The following is a 19,811-nucleotide window of genomic DNA, read 5'->3' as shown; positions in this document are numbered from 1 at the left end:
AAATGCTCCTCTAGTGTCGCGGAAGACACCTTATATTTCAAATTTGAAGCATACTACGAGTGTAGTGCTGGTTGACGATAGTGTATAGCATTTTTCGGAGAATTGTTCCTACAATTTTGGCTCACATTCAGTCATATGAGGCAGCTAACTGTGTCAATCAAAAACAAGCACTAGTATTTTTCACAGCTTTAGATTTTGCATACGGTTCCTAATCTTGTGGCCTGTTTGTGTACCTGAGCATGCTTCAACTTGCTAAAAAACAAACGAGGCTCAAAGCAAATCAAAAGTTTCAAACATGTGATAACATGAAGTTCACGCGAGCACAGCACAGTGCACCATCCTAGCACTTGTGCAGTTCCAGCATGGAAAACAAGTGCTCCTCCTCCTCACTTGAGCAAAATCCGATAGTGTGCGCGCGCTGCAGGAGGAATGTGGGTCACAGTAAAAGTGAACCAGAAGAAAGGGGTAGGCAATGGGGGAGGGTCATGTTTTAACCTTTATGTACAATGTTAATATTTGACTGTTCATTATGCATTTGCCAGTTTGCACAAAAAAAGGTAGCTCTTTAAAAAAAACTAGGTAGATTTTCTTTTAAAATAAGGGATTCAGTATCAGTATTATTGAGCTTTAAAGGGATGGGGATTTCGCTTCACAAATTAGTTTAGTTGTGACCTGAAAGAGACTTTTGAATGTGTGGCTTGTGAGCAATGACATCATCCTTGGAGGTCACCCGCAGAGCCCTCATTGCTCGACTTCATTCATGTGGATTGTTGTGTCTGACCAGTATGAACTTGGTAGTTAAGATGTCCTGATGTCCCATTTGGGAAAGAAATATAAAGCCTTGTGATGGTTAAAAGTGAAGCGGATTTCTAATTAATTATATTTTAGAGTTCTCATGACTTTTCCTTCATGAATGAATACCTTTTAGGTCCATGTTCAAACAAGTGTATAGGTCCATGTTCAAACAAGTGTACAGAAACTTTTTATTTGGTTAAATAAAACTCTAATTGTAAGAACAGAGATGAGAAACATGAAAGTTGTACAGCAATGTAGCCAATCCAAATATCTATTCATACAAACAGAATAACCGAATATTTAAAACAATTCCAAGGATCAACTGCTTTCGAACATTTTGGACACAAGACAGGGAAAAATAAGAGGAGGGTTTTATCAGAGGAATACGAACAGACTAAAACGTTCTTTGTTGGATTTAATAATCAACTTTAAATGCTCAGTTTACTGCAAGTGTGAGCCTCAAAGACAACAGAGGAGCTAAAAAACACTAAGCAGCAAAAACAAACCAAAGCAAAAAAAGCAGGAGAAAGAGGGCGTATTTACAAGACATAGTCCAGCTCATAGCGGATGTACATGTTCTTCTCGTCGTCATACACCTGCGGGTAGTGGGCGATGAGAGCATCCTGGGAGCCAATGTAGATGGAGTTGTAAATTTTCCAGTACACGTCACGCACCTTCCGTGCAGGGTGAAACAGACCCTGAAAACACAGGTCAGGAGGCTTGATTTATCTTGCTGGTCATCTAAAAATTGCCTGATAAGCTATTGGTTGATATGTTATCGTGTACTTGGCATGAGCATGAAGCGATTTATCAATTAAATTTGACCAGACTAGTTCGCAGTAGAAAAGTAAATGAGCACTTCACATGGACGTCCCACTAAATTGGCAGCCATAGAGATTGATCAAGCATTCGTCAGCATGTGCCTTTCACAAATTAACCAGAGTAGCGGAATATTCCGGAAATTTCACGTAATAAAAATGTTTAATCCTCTTACACAATTCTCAAACTGGGGGTTGAGTGTAATGTCAAGTGGTTTACCTGTAAGCAATACTGCAGCATGCGACAGGGCCCAATGGCAACCCTCAGGCCTTCCAGGGCGCCCATCACAGCCTGGATGACGTGAGGCGACGTCTCAAACACGTTGGGCCACACATAGTTGAGCAAGTGGTTGAGTGAGTCCTCGCAACCAAAACCATAAACACCCAGGGACATATGCTGGACCACGGCGCTGGCAGTCTGCCTGTGGACCAAATCCCTACAGAAGCACATCCCACAAGTTAACTCTTTAAACTGTTCATTATCCATGCACACAGCTATGTTCCAAAGTAATATTTTTGGGGGGCCAAGAACACTCCCAAAAAATGTCTACATCAAATTATGAACAAGAGATGCCGTAATTCTGACCTAATCTTACTTAAGGTAAATATGGTAATGGAACAGGCTAGACTAGAGGCCGTCAGTTGGCTGTTATCAGCCAGTGTGTTAGTTGAAGCTAAGTTAGTTGAAGCAGCTTGTGTAAGCTGATGATGTTACTGCATTATTTTCAATAAAAGAAGCGAGCAGACTGAACCAGCGTCCGAGTCCATTCTTGTAACAGAGCAGGTTATATTGCATTATACTTAATATTATGTGACTAAATTACAAATTAATGGCATGTCCAACTTGGTTTGCCTCGAGTTAACGCAGGAAAACCTAAAATCTATCATATAACACAAAGTTAAATGACCTAAACAGTAAGACAGGGTTACGGTTACACAGAGCTTTGAATTGTCCTCGTTCGATTGAGTTACCTGTCCATGAGTGCATCTTCCAGAAGCGGCGTGACAGCGTAGATGTAGTCCTTGCCCATCTCGCCAATATACTCGAACAGGAAAGACAGCGACTTGAGCACTCCATTCTGCACGTTGAGCTCGGGCACGCGGTACTCGTTCATGAGTGCGGGCAGGACGGTGAAAGGAGAGCACGTCTCAGCCACGATGGCAATGGCCACCGTGGTACAGACGCGGTTCTGACGCTCTTGCACTTTCAAGTTATTGAGCAAAGTGGCCAAGACGTCGTGTGGGCTGTGAAACGGGATGATGGCAACACATTTAGTCAATTTGTCAATCAAATGATATCATATACAGAATGTCAAAGATTAAAATCAGATCAAACGGATGAGAAAGTTCACTGAATATGTGTGGTTAGCTCCAGATTTAAGATTTCTGAGCAGGAATCTTTTGAATTTATGTACATGTTCGAAAAAAACTTTTAGCATGCAAATGATTTTACTTTTTCTTGTCATCAAAATCTTACATTTAAGTGACATCGGTCCCTATTCCACCAACAGTCCATTATAATCCCACCTTTAAGACTGATGCCCCTCCTTCGCACAGATTCCATGTCTTCACAAATCAACTAAGGGCATTCATAGCTCCTATCAATACCATAAGTCATTTGCTAAACATTTTATGCTCGCATTTTTCTGTTCAATTGCATTCAAAGTTTGTTTGAAATTTTGTTTTCTTAAGTGCGTGTTTTTAAAACTTTACTTCTGGACAGAAGTGTATTGGTAGACGCTCACCCAATAGCCTTGGCTATGTAGCCAAACGTGTTGACTGTGGCTCTACGAATGGCTTTTTTGTGAGCCTTGAGAAGCTCAAGCAACTCAAAACAAATCCTCATCCACTCTCTGGCTGACACATACTCAGCACCCCTGCAATCAATTCAGAAAAAATAAATTAATCAGAGGATGAAATGTGCTACAATGTCAGGGGCAAAACACATTTACTTTTGGAGTAAAGAATGCTAACCTGTCTGCGATTCTGCCCACCAAGTCTATGCAATTCTCCTGCACTTTCTCATGTCTGTTCTTCAAAATAGGAGTCAAACGAGGGAGCAGGTCTTTGATGGGGGGAGTCATCTTGTGCATACCTGCAAAGTGGGTGGAAAACATTTCATTTTTTGTACATGGATAGAACAAATTTAGGACAAACGAGAAAGGAGATGTGGTCACAAGTTTTTTTTTTTCTTCGTTTTTTTTTTTTTTAAATACAAGCAATGTGGTCCCATACCAATAACATTCACAATGGCCTTCAGCGCTCCCAGGATGCTGCCCAGTACTTCAGGGTATTCTTCTCCAAGGTATTCATACAGCACCACACCCAAGTGACCCATCAGCTTCTCCTGCAGATGCAGATATACAAATATGTGTAATTATTCTTTGTGACGCCAACAAAATATTTACAAGGTTTTCAACATACCTCCTGGCATGTCTTCATGACCACAGCAGTACGTGAGATGAGGTCAGCAGCCTGCTGACGCACTTTGGCCGACTTGTTGTTAAGACGCCAGAGAACTGTACCGCAGATCTGAGGCAGGTAAGGCTTGACGCGCTTGCCGAGGGCGTTCACCACCGTGCCAAAGCCGTTCAGCATCACGGAATCCTGCAAAGGAATTAAGATTCCGTAAGAAGATTGAAATGTATATGTGCCAGTAAATGTTACATCTCTGTTACACTCACCTCTGTGGTCTGTTCCTGGAAGGCGTAGAGGATGCCGTCAATCAACTGCTCCTCCAGCTTGTGGTCGATGTCAGCAGCACCAAGGTTGCCCATAATCTTCTCAATTGTCTCCATCACCATTTTACGGTACTGCTCTGCCTCATCTTTAAGGTCATCCACAATACGAGAGATGATTTCTGCGGCTCCCACTTTGTTGGCCAGCTCCACTGTGGTGTCAACCAACTGCATTGGGTGCAAGACGTAAATTAGTTTTTGGATTAGAAAGTTGAGATACAGTGAACAATTAAGTTGGGGGGACGTATTTTATTTTAATTGCCGCTCTTAAATGCTTTCGTACCATCTTGTGACATCTATTTGAGATTACAACTTCTTATAGGTTTTGGGCAAGGGCTCATCCCAAAGCCCAGCTAAGTTCAGTTTTACTGCAAAGACTCATTTAATATTGTTACTGTAACTGTTACTTGTTCAGCCCAGACTGTATTCGTTATTTTGGTGAATAATTACCAGACTGCATTTAGCAAAGTCAAACTAGGTCATTGTGTATGAGAGTTGAGGACGGACGGACAGAATGTTGCATCGCTTCACACAACATGGTTTTATTGCTACACTCCCTCAAATAGAAAAATTTTCTATTTAGGGACGTTCATTTCAGAACAGCGTCACAGCAACCACAGAAGAGACACCCAACAGAAGAGAGATTGGCAGTGATTTTAAAATACAGTGATCCCTTGCTACATCCTGCATCATGTATTGCACCCTCAGTGCATTACGGATTTTTTTTTTCAAGAAAAAAAAAGAAAAAGCTATATATTGCAGAGAGGCACGATGTGAAGGTTCCCTGCATGCCAGATAGACGAGTTAACTGGAAATACACATGGCACAGGCATTCCTCGGATGTCGAACTACTGCAGTACACATATTTAGTTCAATTTTAAATTATTAAAACTCATACATTAAATGTACTGTTATCCCTTCCCATTTCTAGTCCTTGGCTGTAGTGAGGATCACAGAGAGACACATTTGCCCTCCTACGGCGCTTGGGCGTCCAACTAAAGTGAAGCCTGTAGCTGACCAAACATGAGAACAAGAACAGTTTACACTTGAAATTCCAATTTATTACAAAAGCAGTCTTGGCAATAGCTTTCCAAACTCTTTTTGTATTCCTCCTCCTCCTCTTTCCTCTTCTGCTGCGAATTGTCAAGGTGACACTCTGCATGTGAGCTTCATGAACAAGACTGGCCTGGCAATCTGTCAATAAACTCATGGGTACTCCTACAAGACACGTGATTGGCTCCTTCCCTCATTGGTCAATGTCACACCGGGAGCCATGACGCAACTTTGTGGTTTTTCACTATTCGCAAAGGGGGTTTTGGTCTCCATTAACCGCGGAAAACAAGTGATTACTGTTCTACTTTATTAGACATATATTGTAACTAGTACTGGGAAAATATAAGAAGTAATCATGAATTTGGTGTTCCAAACTGGCACGGCAATGGCGTTTAAGACACATCAAAAACACAAAAATACAAATCTTCATGAAACTAGTTCACAAATGAAATTAGATAGAAATAAGGGAGTCTCAATTGGGGCGCTTCCGTCCTTGTGCACTACACCATGTGAACACTTATAACAAGTGCGGTGTGAAAAGACCGAAAAGATTCTTACCGAAGCCATGTTAGTGAAAACGTGGTTTTAATACGACTTAAAATTTATGTGAGTGCTAACCTGTCTGTAGTTACGTCTGTCCAAAGCCATTCTGTGCTGCCAGAAGTGTTTGAAGAAAGGAGGCAAGATCTCAGTCTTGATGTAGTTGGCCTCCACACCATCAGTGCCACAGCACTGCTTCACCACCTACAAGACGGGACAGATAAACTGATCAGAACAGTAAAAACGTTGGCAAAAGTTGAGTTTGTCCCCAACGGGTTGCAGGGTGAGAACAAAGAGGACACGTGTCAGCTTTGCTAGTTCTCTTGTTGGGAGTTAATCTAGCGAACTACTAGCCCTGATTCAACCACGCACAGGTAGAACAGGCGAGAATGAGTCGCATTATAGTCTTAAACATTCATAAGACTCTTATGTCTTACCTTAAGCACAATCTTTTTCATTTCCTCGTCAGGTGACTGGAACTCTCTGATGAGGATCAGCATCACCTCTCGTGTGTAGTAGTTGGCGTACTCTGCATCCATCAGAGGGATCAGGTAACCAATAGCTTTGAGGAAGGCAGCTAAACCCTGTTATCAAAAATGGATGACAACAATTAATTCAAAGTAAATTCACTCAGCTTTAATAGTTAATAAGTGGTGGTGGTCTAGCGCAGCCCGAGAAGTATTTTTGACCATTATTCTGTCCTCCGCTATTAACAAAAACTCTAAATAGATGCTATAGCAAGAACTCATCCTCACTACATTCACATTCAGGCTTCGACTGGGGTCTGAGCTTGCATTTGCATAAAAAAATAAAACAGAATATTTAGCGTGCCAATGCCCGTTTACTCACCTTTCCTCTGTGTTGTCTGATGCCCTTCCAGAGAGGCTTGAGCACCGAGTCAAAGGATTCGATGCCATAGGGTGTAGCAGCTTCAGCTAATGCAGCAATGGCCAAGGCGCTGATGGTTCTCACCTTCTGCTGTTCATCCACCAGACCTGCAAACCACACCCAGAGCATTTCATCAGTTAATAAAGAGTAAAAATATCGTGATGGGTATTGCTTGTAGCTAATCTTGCTCATGAATGCTACCGACCGTGCTCAATGATCTCCACCAAGCTGCGCAGGTGAGGCAGGATGGCACAGCCCATGAGGATGGCTATCTGCTGCACAATCTTGATGCCTGTGTGCCGGGCTTGCCACGATTTCTTGCTTTTACACACAGCTTTGAGGAAGGGCAGCAGGGAGGGGATGCCAAGGGCAGATGCCACCACAGCAAATGCCCTGGCGGTGGTGTTTCTCACATACTCATCCATGTTGTCGATATCGGGACGCATCGTGGAGATCATGGTTGCCAAGCCAGCCGCCTGGGAACATAGGTTGTGCAATCAAGAGAAATTCAGGTTGTCAATGGAAAGCACCTTTTCCACAGATCTTTAATATTAGTAATTTTATCAGTGGCCTGAAGAAAGTAATTTCTGAACAAGTCTTAAGGGGTTCTGTCCATAAAAGTAGCAATTTTCCCCATTTCTTTTTCTTTCTTTGTTTTTTTTTTTTAAATAAGACTAACATTCACAAGACCACGTCTGATTTAGGCTCATCAACACAGTTCCATAAGGATCTCAGCATGTATTTTCAGAAAGCTTGATTGTGTCCAACAGGTTTAGGATGAGAACTGGCAAGTCAGGTCAGCTAGATATCGTGCCGGTGTCAATTGAGCAAACAACCAGCCCTGATCTGATCACTGACAGGTCAAACTAAAAAAAAAAAATGGTTCGTAAAAGATGTAGAAACATTAAAAAAAAAGTGTTCCACGTTACCTTTGCCAAGTTCGAAATAATCTCCCTGCCTTCAACTCTGGCATAGTAGTCTTCATCAATTAGCAGAGGCTCAATCACCACGAGGATCTTGGCACAAAAATAAAAAGTTAAGAACATTTGGAAATCCAATTCAATGGGAAGAGTACTTGAGAGGTGGAGAGGCTACCTTGTGTACATAGGGTCGAACAAGGTCATCAAGTTTGTAGAGAATACGGTCAATGACTTTGACCAGCAAGTGGCGTTCCTGGTCCTCAAGTGTGGGGGACATGAGCAGTGGTAGGATCTGGTTGAACAAAGGTCCTGCTCCAAACTCACGAGCTTTGTCTGTGATCTGACGCAGGGCCGCCTGGAACAGAAAAATTGACAGGCTCAAATGACAGTATATGTCGATAAACTCAAGCCATTTACAGGTCATTTATTGGCTGGGAGTTTCGTTCAGGGGATGCTGTTGTGAAAGTGATGTTCTGTGAAGCCTCTTTCACTTGTGAAATTCTTTGAGAGTGCTGTGATTGAGGGCTACATGAATAAATTTTGACTTGACATTTAGTTTTCGAGGCTAATGTAGTAAGATGGTTTTGTAATGGTATTCAAATATTTAGTGACTCGGGAATGAGCTTTTGGTACATTTATGTGAAACAATGAATATTTTCTCATTTTGAAATTTGACAAACTTGTAAGTCAACCAGCATTACAGAATGGTTTATGATCAGCTTTGGAAGTGGCTGTAGAATAAAAGCATTGTTTTCTTGTACATTTATGGTTTAAAAGGGATGAAATTAACACCAACCTTCCTCATTGGTGGAGTTCCGTTTTTAATCTTCAACAGCAGCTTCATTATCTTTCTTTCTTTCTGTTCTTCGGGGCTCAACGTGGACTCATCCACTTCAACCTAAAACATTGGGAAATGTTTAAATTATAAGACAGCCCAGATAGCTGGGTTACACTTTCCGTGTGTGTGGTGCAGTTCTCACCAGCAGTTTGTCAAAGTACTGTATGTCATCAGGTTTGAGGAAGGGCAGGTTTCCAGAGGGTTGGTCATTCATCTGTTTGGTCGTGCGGTCCTCCACTTGCATGTGGAAGCCCGTCATGCCACCAATGGGAGTAGGCGTTGCAGAAAGCTTGCGGGCAGGTGTGCGGATTGGCACGTAGCCAGCTGGTGGAGGCAACACCTGCACGGAAAGGAGAAAAGCATCAGGAATGAAAAAAGAGCTTTAGCAGTAGACTATCCCAGAGGCTAAATTATTTAAAATTTGAGTATCAATAAGCTAAATCAATAAGCGTACGTTCAAATTAAAACACAATAGCATGGTAGTGTGTGCAACATAATGTTGCACAGACCTTGTATCCTTCAGGGAACATGGCGTCAAGCTCGTCATCTGTGAGAGGCCGGTTTCTCTCATCGATCTCCCGCTCCCACCTCCATGCCTGCAGCTGCTCTGGAGTCATGCTCATCAGGTGACCTGTAATTACAACACAAGGGGGTGAATTAACACTATTTTCGCCTGCCCAATCAGACCGTATGTATTAATCACAGACATCACCAAACCATCTCAATGCAAGATACAATGTTGCTTCATGGGAGTGTACATAGATAAGTTTCACCATTGCAGGGTTTTGTGTGACAATTTTGTGTAAAAGAGGCATCATTATCTTATCCATACTACACACACAAATTAGTGAAAACTAAGACATTTACAAAGACAAACTAAGACACCGTATGTATTAATCACAGACATCACCAAACCATCTCAATGCAAGATACAATGTTGCTTCATGGGAGTGTACATAGATAAGTTTCACCATTGCCGGGTTTTGTGTGACAATTTTGTGTAAAAGAGGCATCATTATCTTATCCATATTACACACATAAATTAGTGAAAACTAAGACATTTAGAAAACAAGGCTTTTTTACCCGGTGTTGGGGTAGCCATGTTCATGGCAGGGGTTCCAATAGGGGTCTTTCCAGGAGTCAACAGCGGTGTTGAAGAGCCCATCTGACTTGCAGGTGTTTCATCCCAGCGAGATTTTCGCTTGCTGGCCCCTGGTGTGGGAGTCTCCCCCACAGATTCATCCCCCCTGTCTGTACGTGGGGTTTCAGCCCAGCCGCTCCCGTGTCCTGGTGTTTCACGCTCAGTCTTTGGTGTTTCGTCCCATCGGTTCTTCCGGACACTTCCAGTAGCTCCGCCGTGGCCAGGTGTTGCATGACCAGGCGTGTCTCTGCCTGGTGTGGCCGCACCAGCTGGCGTGTGGCTAGGTGTTGGGTCCCACATTCGTGAGCTGGGTGTGGCCCCGGGGGTCTCGCTGCCTTTGGGCCGTCCAGGGGTTTCGTCCCATCGGCTGTTTGAAGGTGTGTGCGCCGGCGTGTGTCCAGGAGTCTTTAAAGCATAAATACATTGATAATAGGGGTGTGCCCCCCCCAAAAAAATAAAAAATAAAAAAAATCATCAGAATTATGATTCTCATTTCCAACGATCTAAATCGATATAAAAGGTCATTGAATTGATATTAAAAAAAAAAAAAAAAAAAAAAGACACACTACCTGTCGGCCTCTGTTTTACACACTGTGCCATGACGTCACCAGACAGCCCGTTCAAGCTTGTCAAGCTTACGCTGCTTAAAAGCAGTCTTCTCGCTTTGACGAGGCCACGAGCGTAAATGTTTCTGTTCTGCCTTTCAGGTAATTTTCAGTTAATTTGTTCTAGCCGATTCTTGTTCTTAAGCTATGCTTTTATTTTTCGGCAAGCCGTGTAAACAGGAAGTGGGGTGAGCTCACAAGTGCGTGAGTTACACTTGGGGAAGAGGGAAATCCTTGCGCAGAAAAACACGTATTAAACACCTACTGGGGAAACGCCTGTATGTATAATGTTGTTTAACTGATAAGGTAAAATTTTAAAGCTAAAGTGACATTTGATGTTAGTTTAAGGTAATTGCTGTCGAACTGTCAGCTAATTTAGGTTTCTCTTTTATACGTGCGGTGTGAATGTGCGCTGTCAAAAAACATGGGTGATTTGAGTTAGCTTCTTCATTTTTACTTTCACTGCTAATGTTAATGCAAAGATGTGCCCTCAAAGCTACAAAGTACTATAAGAACGTCTTGCGTCACTTAAGAGTTTAGCTTGCTGTCTTGCTCGGACTAAGCTTATACTTGTCTCAGCTAGCTACAGGACAGTTTCACTTCGCTAGTATGATGATTCTTTGTACAGCTATAGATCGAAGCAGGAATCGTTTGAATTAATAGAATCGAATCATTTTGAATCAAAAATCGTTAAGAATTGAAAATCAATTCTGATTCGAATCAGAGACCCCAAAATCGGAATCGAATCGTGAAATGGCCAAAGTTTTCCACCCCTAATTAACGTGACGTTTGAAGCAACTTCGTATGGCAAAACGCACCTCTGCATTGGCGTCAGCCTGGTCCCAGCTGGACATCTTTTTGGGGGTAGAATTTGTAGGAGTTTGGTCAGCAGTTTGGTCCCAGCGGCGCTTGCGTTTAGCAGCAGCAGCGGCGGCGGCGGCAGCAGCAGCAGCTTGACTGGCAGCGGACCCATTGACAGCTTTGAGGTCACCTGATTTGGCCTTCTCTGCAAGCTGCAGACGAATCTCTCGCTACAAACACAAAGATACACATTAGGTTAAATAGTAAAACTAACATGGTATTGACAAATTGCGGATTTCTTCTCCATACCTCTTCCTTGGACAGGTTCTGCTCTCTCATGACGTCCACATAAGACCTGACCTGGAGCTTAGGGTCTGGTGTTTTGCCTCCTGCGCGAAAGAGCACGAACAAGAACAAAGGATCTTCATTAGTACACGCTATCGACATCCTCTTATACTTTTTACACCAAGCACAAACAGTCAGCTAACCCTGACTCTTTTTATTCAAATGTATGTACCTGTTTTTAAAAACAGTGAAATCACAGAATATCCTACTGAGTTACACTGAAATATACGTTTGTCCTCACTTACATTGACATAGCATCATAAGAAAAAACAAGCAGATACATGGAGAGCAGTTTAAGTTTGTGGTGCTTTCTTTTAAGTAGATATAGCCATCACTGATGCACAGGGGTCCTGGGCTGTGCTCTTCAGAATACGTACACTTTGAGTGCCAAGGGTCCTTCTGCAGTCAGACTTCAACCAGCAGAAAAGCAGCCTAGAAAATTTCTCTTTACCATTAGTAACACTTTGGAAAAGGGTTTGAACTCACACACAACAGTATACCACCTGTTTTACACTGATTTTTGATATTCAAGAGGGGGGAAAAAATATCTTCTTGGGGGACAACAACAAAAAAATCTGATCTAACGCTTACATTAAATTTGCCTTAAAATGAAGTCAACTGTGAGTGCCATATTCATACTAGTAAAATTTTATTTGAACTTCCTTTTTAACTAAAAAAAAAAAAAAAGATAGATAGTAAGTGAAATACTATAGTTTACTGAATAGGCAATGGAAAAAATCTTGAGGGTCTTTTGAAAGAATCACGAAAAGCTCCTGCTGGGTTCAGCGACTAGGAGCAAGTGGACCCTGACCAAAACTGACAAGTGCACAGTTCTCTCTGTGTCCCCCATAACCTACACAGGATGAGTTGCTGCGCCCTTAACAGAGTGCAGTACAGGACTGGCAAAGCAGTACTGCTGTAGGAGAGAAATTAAGGACAGTTAGTATGGGCCTGTGGTATGGCGGCACACAATTTGCTTTGAGAACATATTTCTATTTTACAGAGAGCTTTGTAAAATAAAAATATATTTTTTACAACAACAATGTTTGTACACAGAGCTCTCTTTGCTCTGACTACATGCAGGCTCATAATAAGCCATACTCTAATGATACCGGTGATGCTAAAGATTCAAGTCGCTTTGTTAAACGTGATTGAGGTTGTTGAAAGGCAATGGATTTTGGCTCATGTGTTGCTACTAGGGATGGGCATATATTAAGTATTATACTGAATTTGTGGAATTGATGGCTGATATATTTTGACAATATCGAGTCAAAATGAAGTGCACTGGGTTGGTGCAAGCGCATTGTTGATTTCTCCAAATTGTCTTGTCAAACCAACACCTAAATACGCTCTGAGAAAAATAATAATTAGAATTAAAAATTAAAAAATAATTAAAAATTAAAATTAATAATTAATTAATTTAATTAATTTTAATTAAATAATTAAATAACTAAAATTAAATTTAATTAAATTAGTTTAATTAATAATTAAAAAATAAGTAAACTGTAACTGTAATTGCTAGTTGTAACTGAATTGTGAATTATTTTCCATAACACCTTGCCACAATACTTTGTGTACCAATGTTTACAGTACGGGGATCTATCTGGAAGCCCATTCTAGGCCACATTTATTAACATTCGTCTATTCTGGCATTATGTTTGTATGGTATATATTTGCATTTTAATAAATAATCACACTCACAGCCACTAATGAGAGCATGCGATAACTGACATGTGAAAGACTTTCTATACATACATTAGCAATTTCGGCCATCACAAATTAACAATAGAAAAGATTTGTTCATTTCCCCTTCATTTAAATTTACATTATGCCCACCTCTAGTGGCCAAATACAGTGATGCATTTAATAAAGGTTAATAAGAACATCTTACTATGCTCTTTCCTTAAGACTTAACAACATCAAATGTTGGGTTTGGGGCATAAACAGTCATGTGTATTCTCTATAGAGACTGTTCAAACCTAAAGACTATATCCTCTTACTGAACAGGGGCAATTCAGTTACTGCGCCCAGTATAGCTGGGCACGAGACAGGCCAATTATTGGGTTGGCTAAACTTCACAGGTTGTTGCACTTTACATATTGTATGATTTAGCTTGGCGGTCGTACAGGATTGTTAACCCTTCGACTCACACACACAACCCATCTGCTACCCATGTTTTTTTTTGGCCAATTATTTGATTTTGCCATTCTAGCACCTAACCACCTCTCCCACTCAAAAGCATGGTAATCCTATTAGCTGTTCCACCCACCCTCAAAAACGAAGTTTCATAATCCCCTAACCTTAATTTAAAAAAAAAAGAAAAGAAAAAAAAAAAAGAGCTGGAGGTATACAGAATTATTGCATTTTAGAAAAACAAAACAACAACAAAGGATTGACCACAAGGAAGGCATAGCGTCTGGGAAGCAAGCAACTGCATTGTAGTCGAAGGGTTGAACAGCTACCACGCTTGGTGGTAAACAGAAAGAACCATCAAAAGGCAAAGGCATAATTAATAAAAAAATAAATAAAAAAGGGGACCGTGACATAACGGGGGTAGAAAGAAGGTCAAATTTACCATCTGCAAAAGGGTCGAGGCGCTCTGGCGAGATAATCATCTGCATGCGTCGAGCTTTGTACTCGTCCTCTCGTTCCGCAATCTTCTGTGGACGATGCTCCGCAAATGGATCATACTGTAAATCAAAATATAGGAAACATGAGTTTTTCATCTCTGATATACCAACAACAATTCTAATTCTCTGCTAACTAAAGCTACTTTAATACTGCAATGTAAATGTAATTGTTAAATGCAGCCTGCTCAATAAAAAATACATTATTTTGGAATTGGAAAATTTATATTAGCAGAATGTTTTTTTATTTTGAAAATTTTGCAAAAATCTCGCCATCTCATTCTCGTGCACTCAATCTCAAGTCTCATGGAATTTGTATCTAGTCACACACACATGATTATATATATATATATATATATATATAATGTTTTTTTTCATATGTATTTGTTTTTTGTCTCGTGACGACACGCTACAGAACACAACAACCCATCGGTGATTTAGGGCTATACCAATAAAATTTGATTGATTGATTAAAACAGTGCAAACACATTTGTACAAGAGACAACACTTTTCTATTTTTTCTGTTACTAGATTAGTGACGTTGGCATTGGGATTTATGTATCAGCCTATGGGTGGTTCAGATTCATTATTGTCACTTTACTTACACACACTGCCATTTGATTTGAATTGATTCAAACTATTATTTTGATCAGATCGAGTTCATTATCGGGTTCAATTCTTCAAGTAAATATTCATAAGTTAATAATGTGCCACTAAAGAACAAGTTTCTACTATTTGCAGCAGTCCTTCTGAGAATATCTTATACCAAAAAGTAAAATTTGTAAAGCATTAAACCGTTAACTGAATTTAAAAACAAAGTGAATTGTGAACCGAATCAAGCTCTTGTGAATGGAGTCGATTTTGGTAATATAGATAAATCAAATCCCAGTCCAACCAACTACTGAATGTGTTCTCATAGTGTATGTACATGCTCATAAGTAATCACATACTTGTTCATCGGACTGAGGAATGGCATTGAGAATGGCCACTGGCGCGTGGTACCCTTGCTTCTTCTGACCCAACAAACTTGTTGCAGTTTCCTCTTCATCATCCTGGAGGAGAGATAAATATAAGCGTAAACACAGAGTGACAACAAGCACCCTTATACTAGACTATGAGTGGAAGACAAAAACAGCACATCATTGAACGATGTAGTTAACAGCTTGACAACCATAATACACATAATTAACAATAACGTAAAAAGTACAAAGTTGGGGGGGGGGGGGGGGGTAATCTTACGTCTTCCTGTTCGTTGGCAGCAATGGAAGTGACATAGCCGGCAAAACGGCTGTCGCTTCCTCCATAGATTTCCTGGTCGAAAAACCCCGTGGAAACAAGGCCGACTCCCTGCTCATTTCCTTCCTCCACCAGATTGGCTTTCATCCCTTGTATCTCCAGGATCTGAGCTTCGATATCTACATAAAATAAATAACATACAGTTTAGAAAAACTGGCGAGAAACTGTGGGCTCAAATACCATATACGCATATACGCAGAAATCACGGGGTACGGGATTTAAGCATGCTGCGTTAACTGCAGCACGACTGCGTTTGCCTCGATATTAATAACTGTATTTGACGATTCGATATATCGACTAGACGTTTTGCTTAAACTTACACAGGTCGAATTAAAATATATTCTTTTTAAATGACGCAGATCAAAGCGTAGACAACACGCGCTAAGATGTATACGGGCTGTGGGCTAACATGCTAACAAGACAACAACCAGCGCCATTATCTAAAACCGACCGCGTTGCGTCGTACCGCAGCCCGTTGCTTGACTCGTTTTAATTCGAAATAACGTAAATTTAGATGCAATATTACCATGATTATTCAACAAAAACAAAACATCTGTACATCTAAATAGAAATCGGAAAACAAATTCGGTATATTTTTAAAACATTTTACCATCGTGTGTTTTGGCGATCTTCGCCATTTTGGTGGTGTTGCTTGTTCTCGACTGAAACAGGAAGTATGTCAAGTTAACAGAAGACAACATTAAAACTTCCGTTTTATGCTCCCCGCCAAAATAAAACTAATCTTATCGTTCCGGTCATCAACACTGTGTCTACCAATAATGATGTCGCCTTGCTTTATGTATGAAAAAAATGTTGTAGTTCATTGTAGCATTTAGAGTGTATTTATAAGATCGCAAAGGCCAACATAATTTGGGGAAACAATCTTTTAGGCATTAGCGTCAAAAAGTTATTTCAGGTACTGTATCTAAATTTTTGATGTTCTCAATTTGACAGAATTTTCGTTAATGTAGGATAACTCGATAACTTTTTTGTACAGAACAAATGCAATACATTTACTTTAAATTAGTTGAAACGGTGGACGACTATGGTGTTATATTTGTACCACAATAGCGAGCCCGCAAAAAAAATGAGCGTAAAAAATAAAACTGAGCGAGCGAAAACAGATTTTGAGAGCAGAAAAAAATATTGAAAAGGGGTTCCTCGCTCAAAATTGCTTTTTGCTCACTTGCGATAGCCCCCTCTCGCTCGCAATACTCCTCCCTCCCTCGCTCAACATCGCATTCGCTCAACATTGCGCTCTCGCTCGCTCGAGTCGTCCTCTGCGTGTGCCCAGTTCTGCTCACACGTTACTACGTTTGTGCCACAAAGATAGCCAATCAGAGCTTGTAAAAGCACATTGATTGACAGCTTGGTATCCAATGAGATTGCTTGTTGAACGAGTAAACGAGAGTGCGTCAACACGGACTTGGGCGGGGGAAGGTAGACTTCTTTGGAAACAACGTATGGGAAGTAATTTTAATATTACAGTATCATTATTATTGCTATATCGTATCATTTGACAGAACTACCTTGTTAGTTTTTGTACTTTAATCATATAAGCCCAGCTCCTCCCGCCCAAGTCGATGTGACGCACTCTCATAAAATTCTATTCATGAGGCTCTATAAATGATTTTTCAATCATTTTTCATGAAGTACTGAAGTGCTATAATGTGTAGATGAAATGTGTGCAATGTCACATGTTTAGAAAATATTGTCACATGGACCAGAGCTGTTTACTTTTCTGGTTGCACGGTGACAAACAAAAGGTTATTAAAGTATGTTAAAATAAACATAGAACAAAGATTTTTCGTACTTATTATGTTTAAGATGATATACGCATTTTAACTTACTCAAATTGGTTTGGTGTGTTCGCACAATGAGTAATTATATTGTTGTGACAGGTCATAAAACACACTTTTTCATCAAATATTTCACTTTTTTTTTCTTTTAAGTTCTTGATTATTTCAAAGGGTTACCAATGGCATATGATTTGGATGTTTTCACTTCCAGGAAAAATGTGGGCTTAAATGGATTAAGTTGCGTCAGCACCATATTCAAAAGGAGTCAAACTATCGCTTAACTCATTCCTACTATGTGGCTTATGTCTCAATTTTAATTCATTGTTAATGACAAAGATGTACACGACAACAAACTTACATGACAAAGATAATATTTGTCATGTGGTTTCCAGCTTTCATCGGGAAACACTTTCTCTGCCCATCTCTTGGGGTCATGAGGGAATCTATAGCGCCTCATGCTTTGGCCACCTAACCCTAACCTGACTCCTGACAGACCCACATGTGACCATTGGTCATAGTACAGTGCTGTATTCCTTTTTAAGTGATTAAATCATGAAAGACTCATAAAAACTGTGGGATTAAGTGCCAGCAACAGCTAGCGATGGCATGCAAGATGGCCCGATGAAAATCATGACCACTTTCAGCCAATCAATGTGCTTCGTGCCGGTAAGCAGCAAGAACTAAAAATAGCAAGGCTTTTCTTATATACAGGGCATTAAGTTGTGCTTGCACTGGGTCTTATGTTATCCTATACAACGTGAGTAGGTCTAATCTCCATCCATTTTGCTTGCTGGTGCCTACCCCAGCCGCCTTGAGGCAGAAATCAGGGGGCACCCTGGACTGGTTGCCAGTCAATCGTAGGGCACCTAGAAACAACCATTAACACTCACAATCACACCTAAGGGAAATTTGGAGGATCCTATTCATCTTACATGCATGTTTTTGGAATATGGTAGGAGTGCCCAGAGAAGACCCATCCGAGCACGGGAAAGAACATGCAAACTCCACACAAGAAGGCCGGGGCAAGCTGGAATTGAACCCGGGACCTATGAACTGTGAGGCAGACATACTAACAAGTTGATGACAGGTCTTCCATCGTGCCGGCACGTAGGCCGAGTATGACTTTGGAATGATTTGCCAGAAAAACATTAGACATTAATAATCTAATTTTGAGTGAGTTGTTTTTTTATTATTTTCTTTTTTTATTTTGTCTTTTGTTTTTTTAGAACAATGTAAAAAAAACCGTAAAAAACAAAACAAAAACGAATGCTTTTATAGTTGCATTCTTCAGCAGTTTTGAGTTGTTGTGTTAGGAATGAGTGGCCATAGATATCAAACTCGAGTTCTTGATGTCAAGTGTGCTGCATGTTTTCGATATTTCTTTCTCCAACACACCTCATTCAAACTATCAGCTCATTAACAAGCTCGACAAGAGCTTGAAAATGATCCTAGTCATTTGACTCAGGTGTGGTGGAGCAAGAAACAGAGAAAAAAAAAGCAGCATAATACGGGCACTTGAAGACTGGAGTTTGACAGCTGTGTTTTATACATACAGTACATTGAAAATTCCATCCATCCATTTTCTTAACAGCTTGTTCCAGGCTTGCTGGTGCCTATCCAAGCTGTCTTTGGACAGCAAGTGGGGCACACCCTGAACTCATTGCCAGTGAATCACAGGGCACACAATCCATAGAATGTGGGAGGAAACCGAACGACCCAAAGAAAATCTACACAGGCATAGTGAGAACATACAAACACCACACAGGAAGGCCATAACTGGAATCGAAACCACAATTTCCGCATTATCTGGCAGACATGCTAAAATTTCTCCCACCAAGCCAACACAGAAAAAATGATTAGCAAAAATGGTGGAATATATTATGAGCAAGTATTTTGCTATTTTAAAGCTGCATTGCGTAGAGTTAAGAATTGATGTTTACTGGTGTTACATGAATGCAGCACGTGTACTACGGTGTCTCAGAGAGACCATACGTTGGAAGCAAATTCCAAGCGAGCAAGTGAATACAAATACAATTCACCATTAGTTTCAGTGTACAATAGGGCGAAATCTACTTGACGAAATATGTCAACACTGGTTAGTTACCCCTGTGGACATATAAAGAGGCCAACATCTGGAGGTAGGAAATCCATCGGCACCGACACATGACAAATGACACAAGCGCATCACAGCACAGACTCCATGGCAAAAATCCAACACTTCCACACTTTTCTAAATGCAAAGACAAGTAGAATGCAGGCAAACAAGGATTAACAACAAGCAACAACACGGCGCATGCAGTGGGCCTTCCGTGATACAAGGAATCCATAGCTGCTCTTTTTGGCTGTTCTTTCAAAGGTACATTTTATTTGTGTCGTGATGTCTTTCCTGAAATTTTTTTTATCTTTCGTGGGTGAACTCAAATGCGTAGAATAACAAGTCATCCTAACTCCCAAATCAATCTTTGTGTGTTGCCCCCCCCCCCCCCCCCCCTTATGTCTCCTTTAATTTATGATTGGAATACAAACCTACTATTTTCTCTTGTTTTCCAGATTTTATTTGTGATTGACATACAGACCATAAACTCGCTTGGTTGCACACAAGACCCA

General features: G+C 40.7%; 1 protein-coding gene across 2 annotated transcripts; it reads right to left on the bottom strand.

Annotated features, from left to right (window-relative positions):
- Window positions 1-959: 959 nt before the first annotated feature.
- Window positions 960-16,074, bottom strand: LOC148423144 (splicing factor 3B subunit 1). 2 transcript variants are annotated; one of them, XM_088414953.1, is made up of 24 exons: window positions 16,016-16,074; window positions 15,349-15,524; window positions 15,060-15,161; window positions 14,058-14,172; window positions 11,447-11,526; window positions 11,155-11,367; window positions 9,674-10,136; window positions 9,100-9,221; window positions 8,733-8,930; window positions 8,549-8,650; window positions 7,928-8,107; window positions 7,762-7,848; window positions 7,038-7,308; window positions 6,794-6,939; window positions 6,382-6,528; window positions 6,023-6,148; window positions 4,298-4,519; window positions 4,038-4,220; window positions 3,849-3,960; window positions 3,588-3,708; window positions 3,359-3,490; window positions 2,586-2,858; window positions 1,834-2,050; window positions 960-1,493 (listed from the first exon to the last, which is right to left on the bottom strand). In XM_088414953.1, exons 1-24 carry the CDS (start codon window positions 16,041-16,043, stop codon window positions 1,335-1,337), a joined length of 3,975 nt encoding a protein of 1,324 aa, XP_088271079.1. In that variant the 5' UTR covers window positions 16,044-16,074; the 3' UTR covers window positions 960-1,334. The 2 variants fall into 2 exon arrangements, with proteins under 2 accessions (XP_088271079.1, XP_088271080.1); XM_088414954.1 differs by lacking the exons at window positions 14,058-14,172; window positions 15,060-15,161; window positions 15,349-15,524; window positions 16,016-16,074 and adding an exon at window positions 11,860-14,030.
- Window positions 16,075-19,811: the final 3,737 nt, after the last annotated feature.

Source organism: Hippichthys cyanospilos, chromosome 5, assembly GCF_059441005.1.
Source record: "Hippichthys cyanospilos isolate Australia breed blue-spotted pipefish chromosome 5, RoL_Hcya_1.0, whole genome shotgun sequence".
NCBI lineage: Eukaryota > Metazoa > Chordata > Actinopteri > Syngnathiformes > Syngnathidae > Hippichthys > Hippichthys cyanospilos.
Note: the sequence above shows the minus strand (reverse complement) of the source record. Positions and strands in the feature narration are given on the sequence as shown.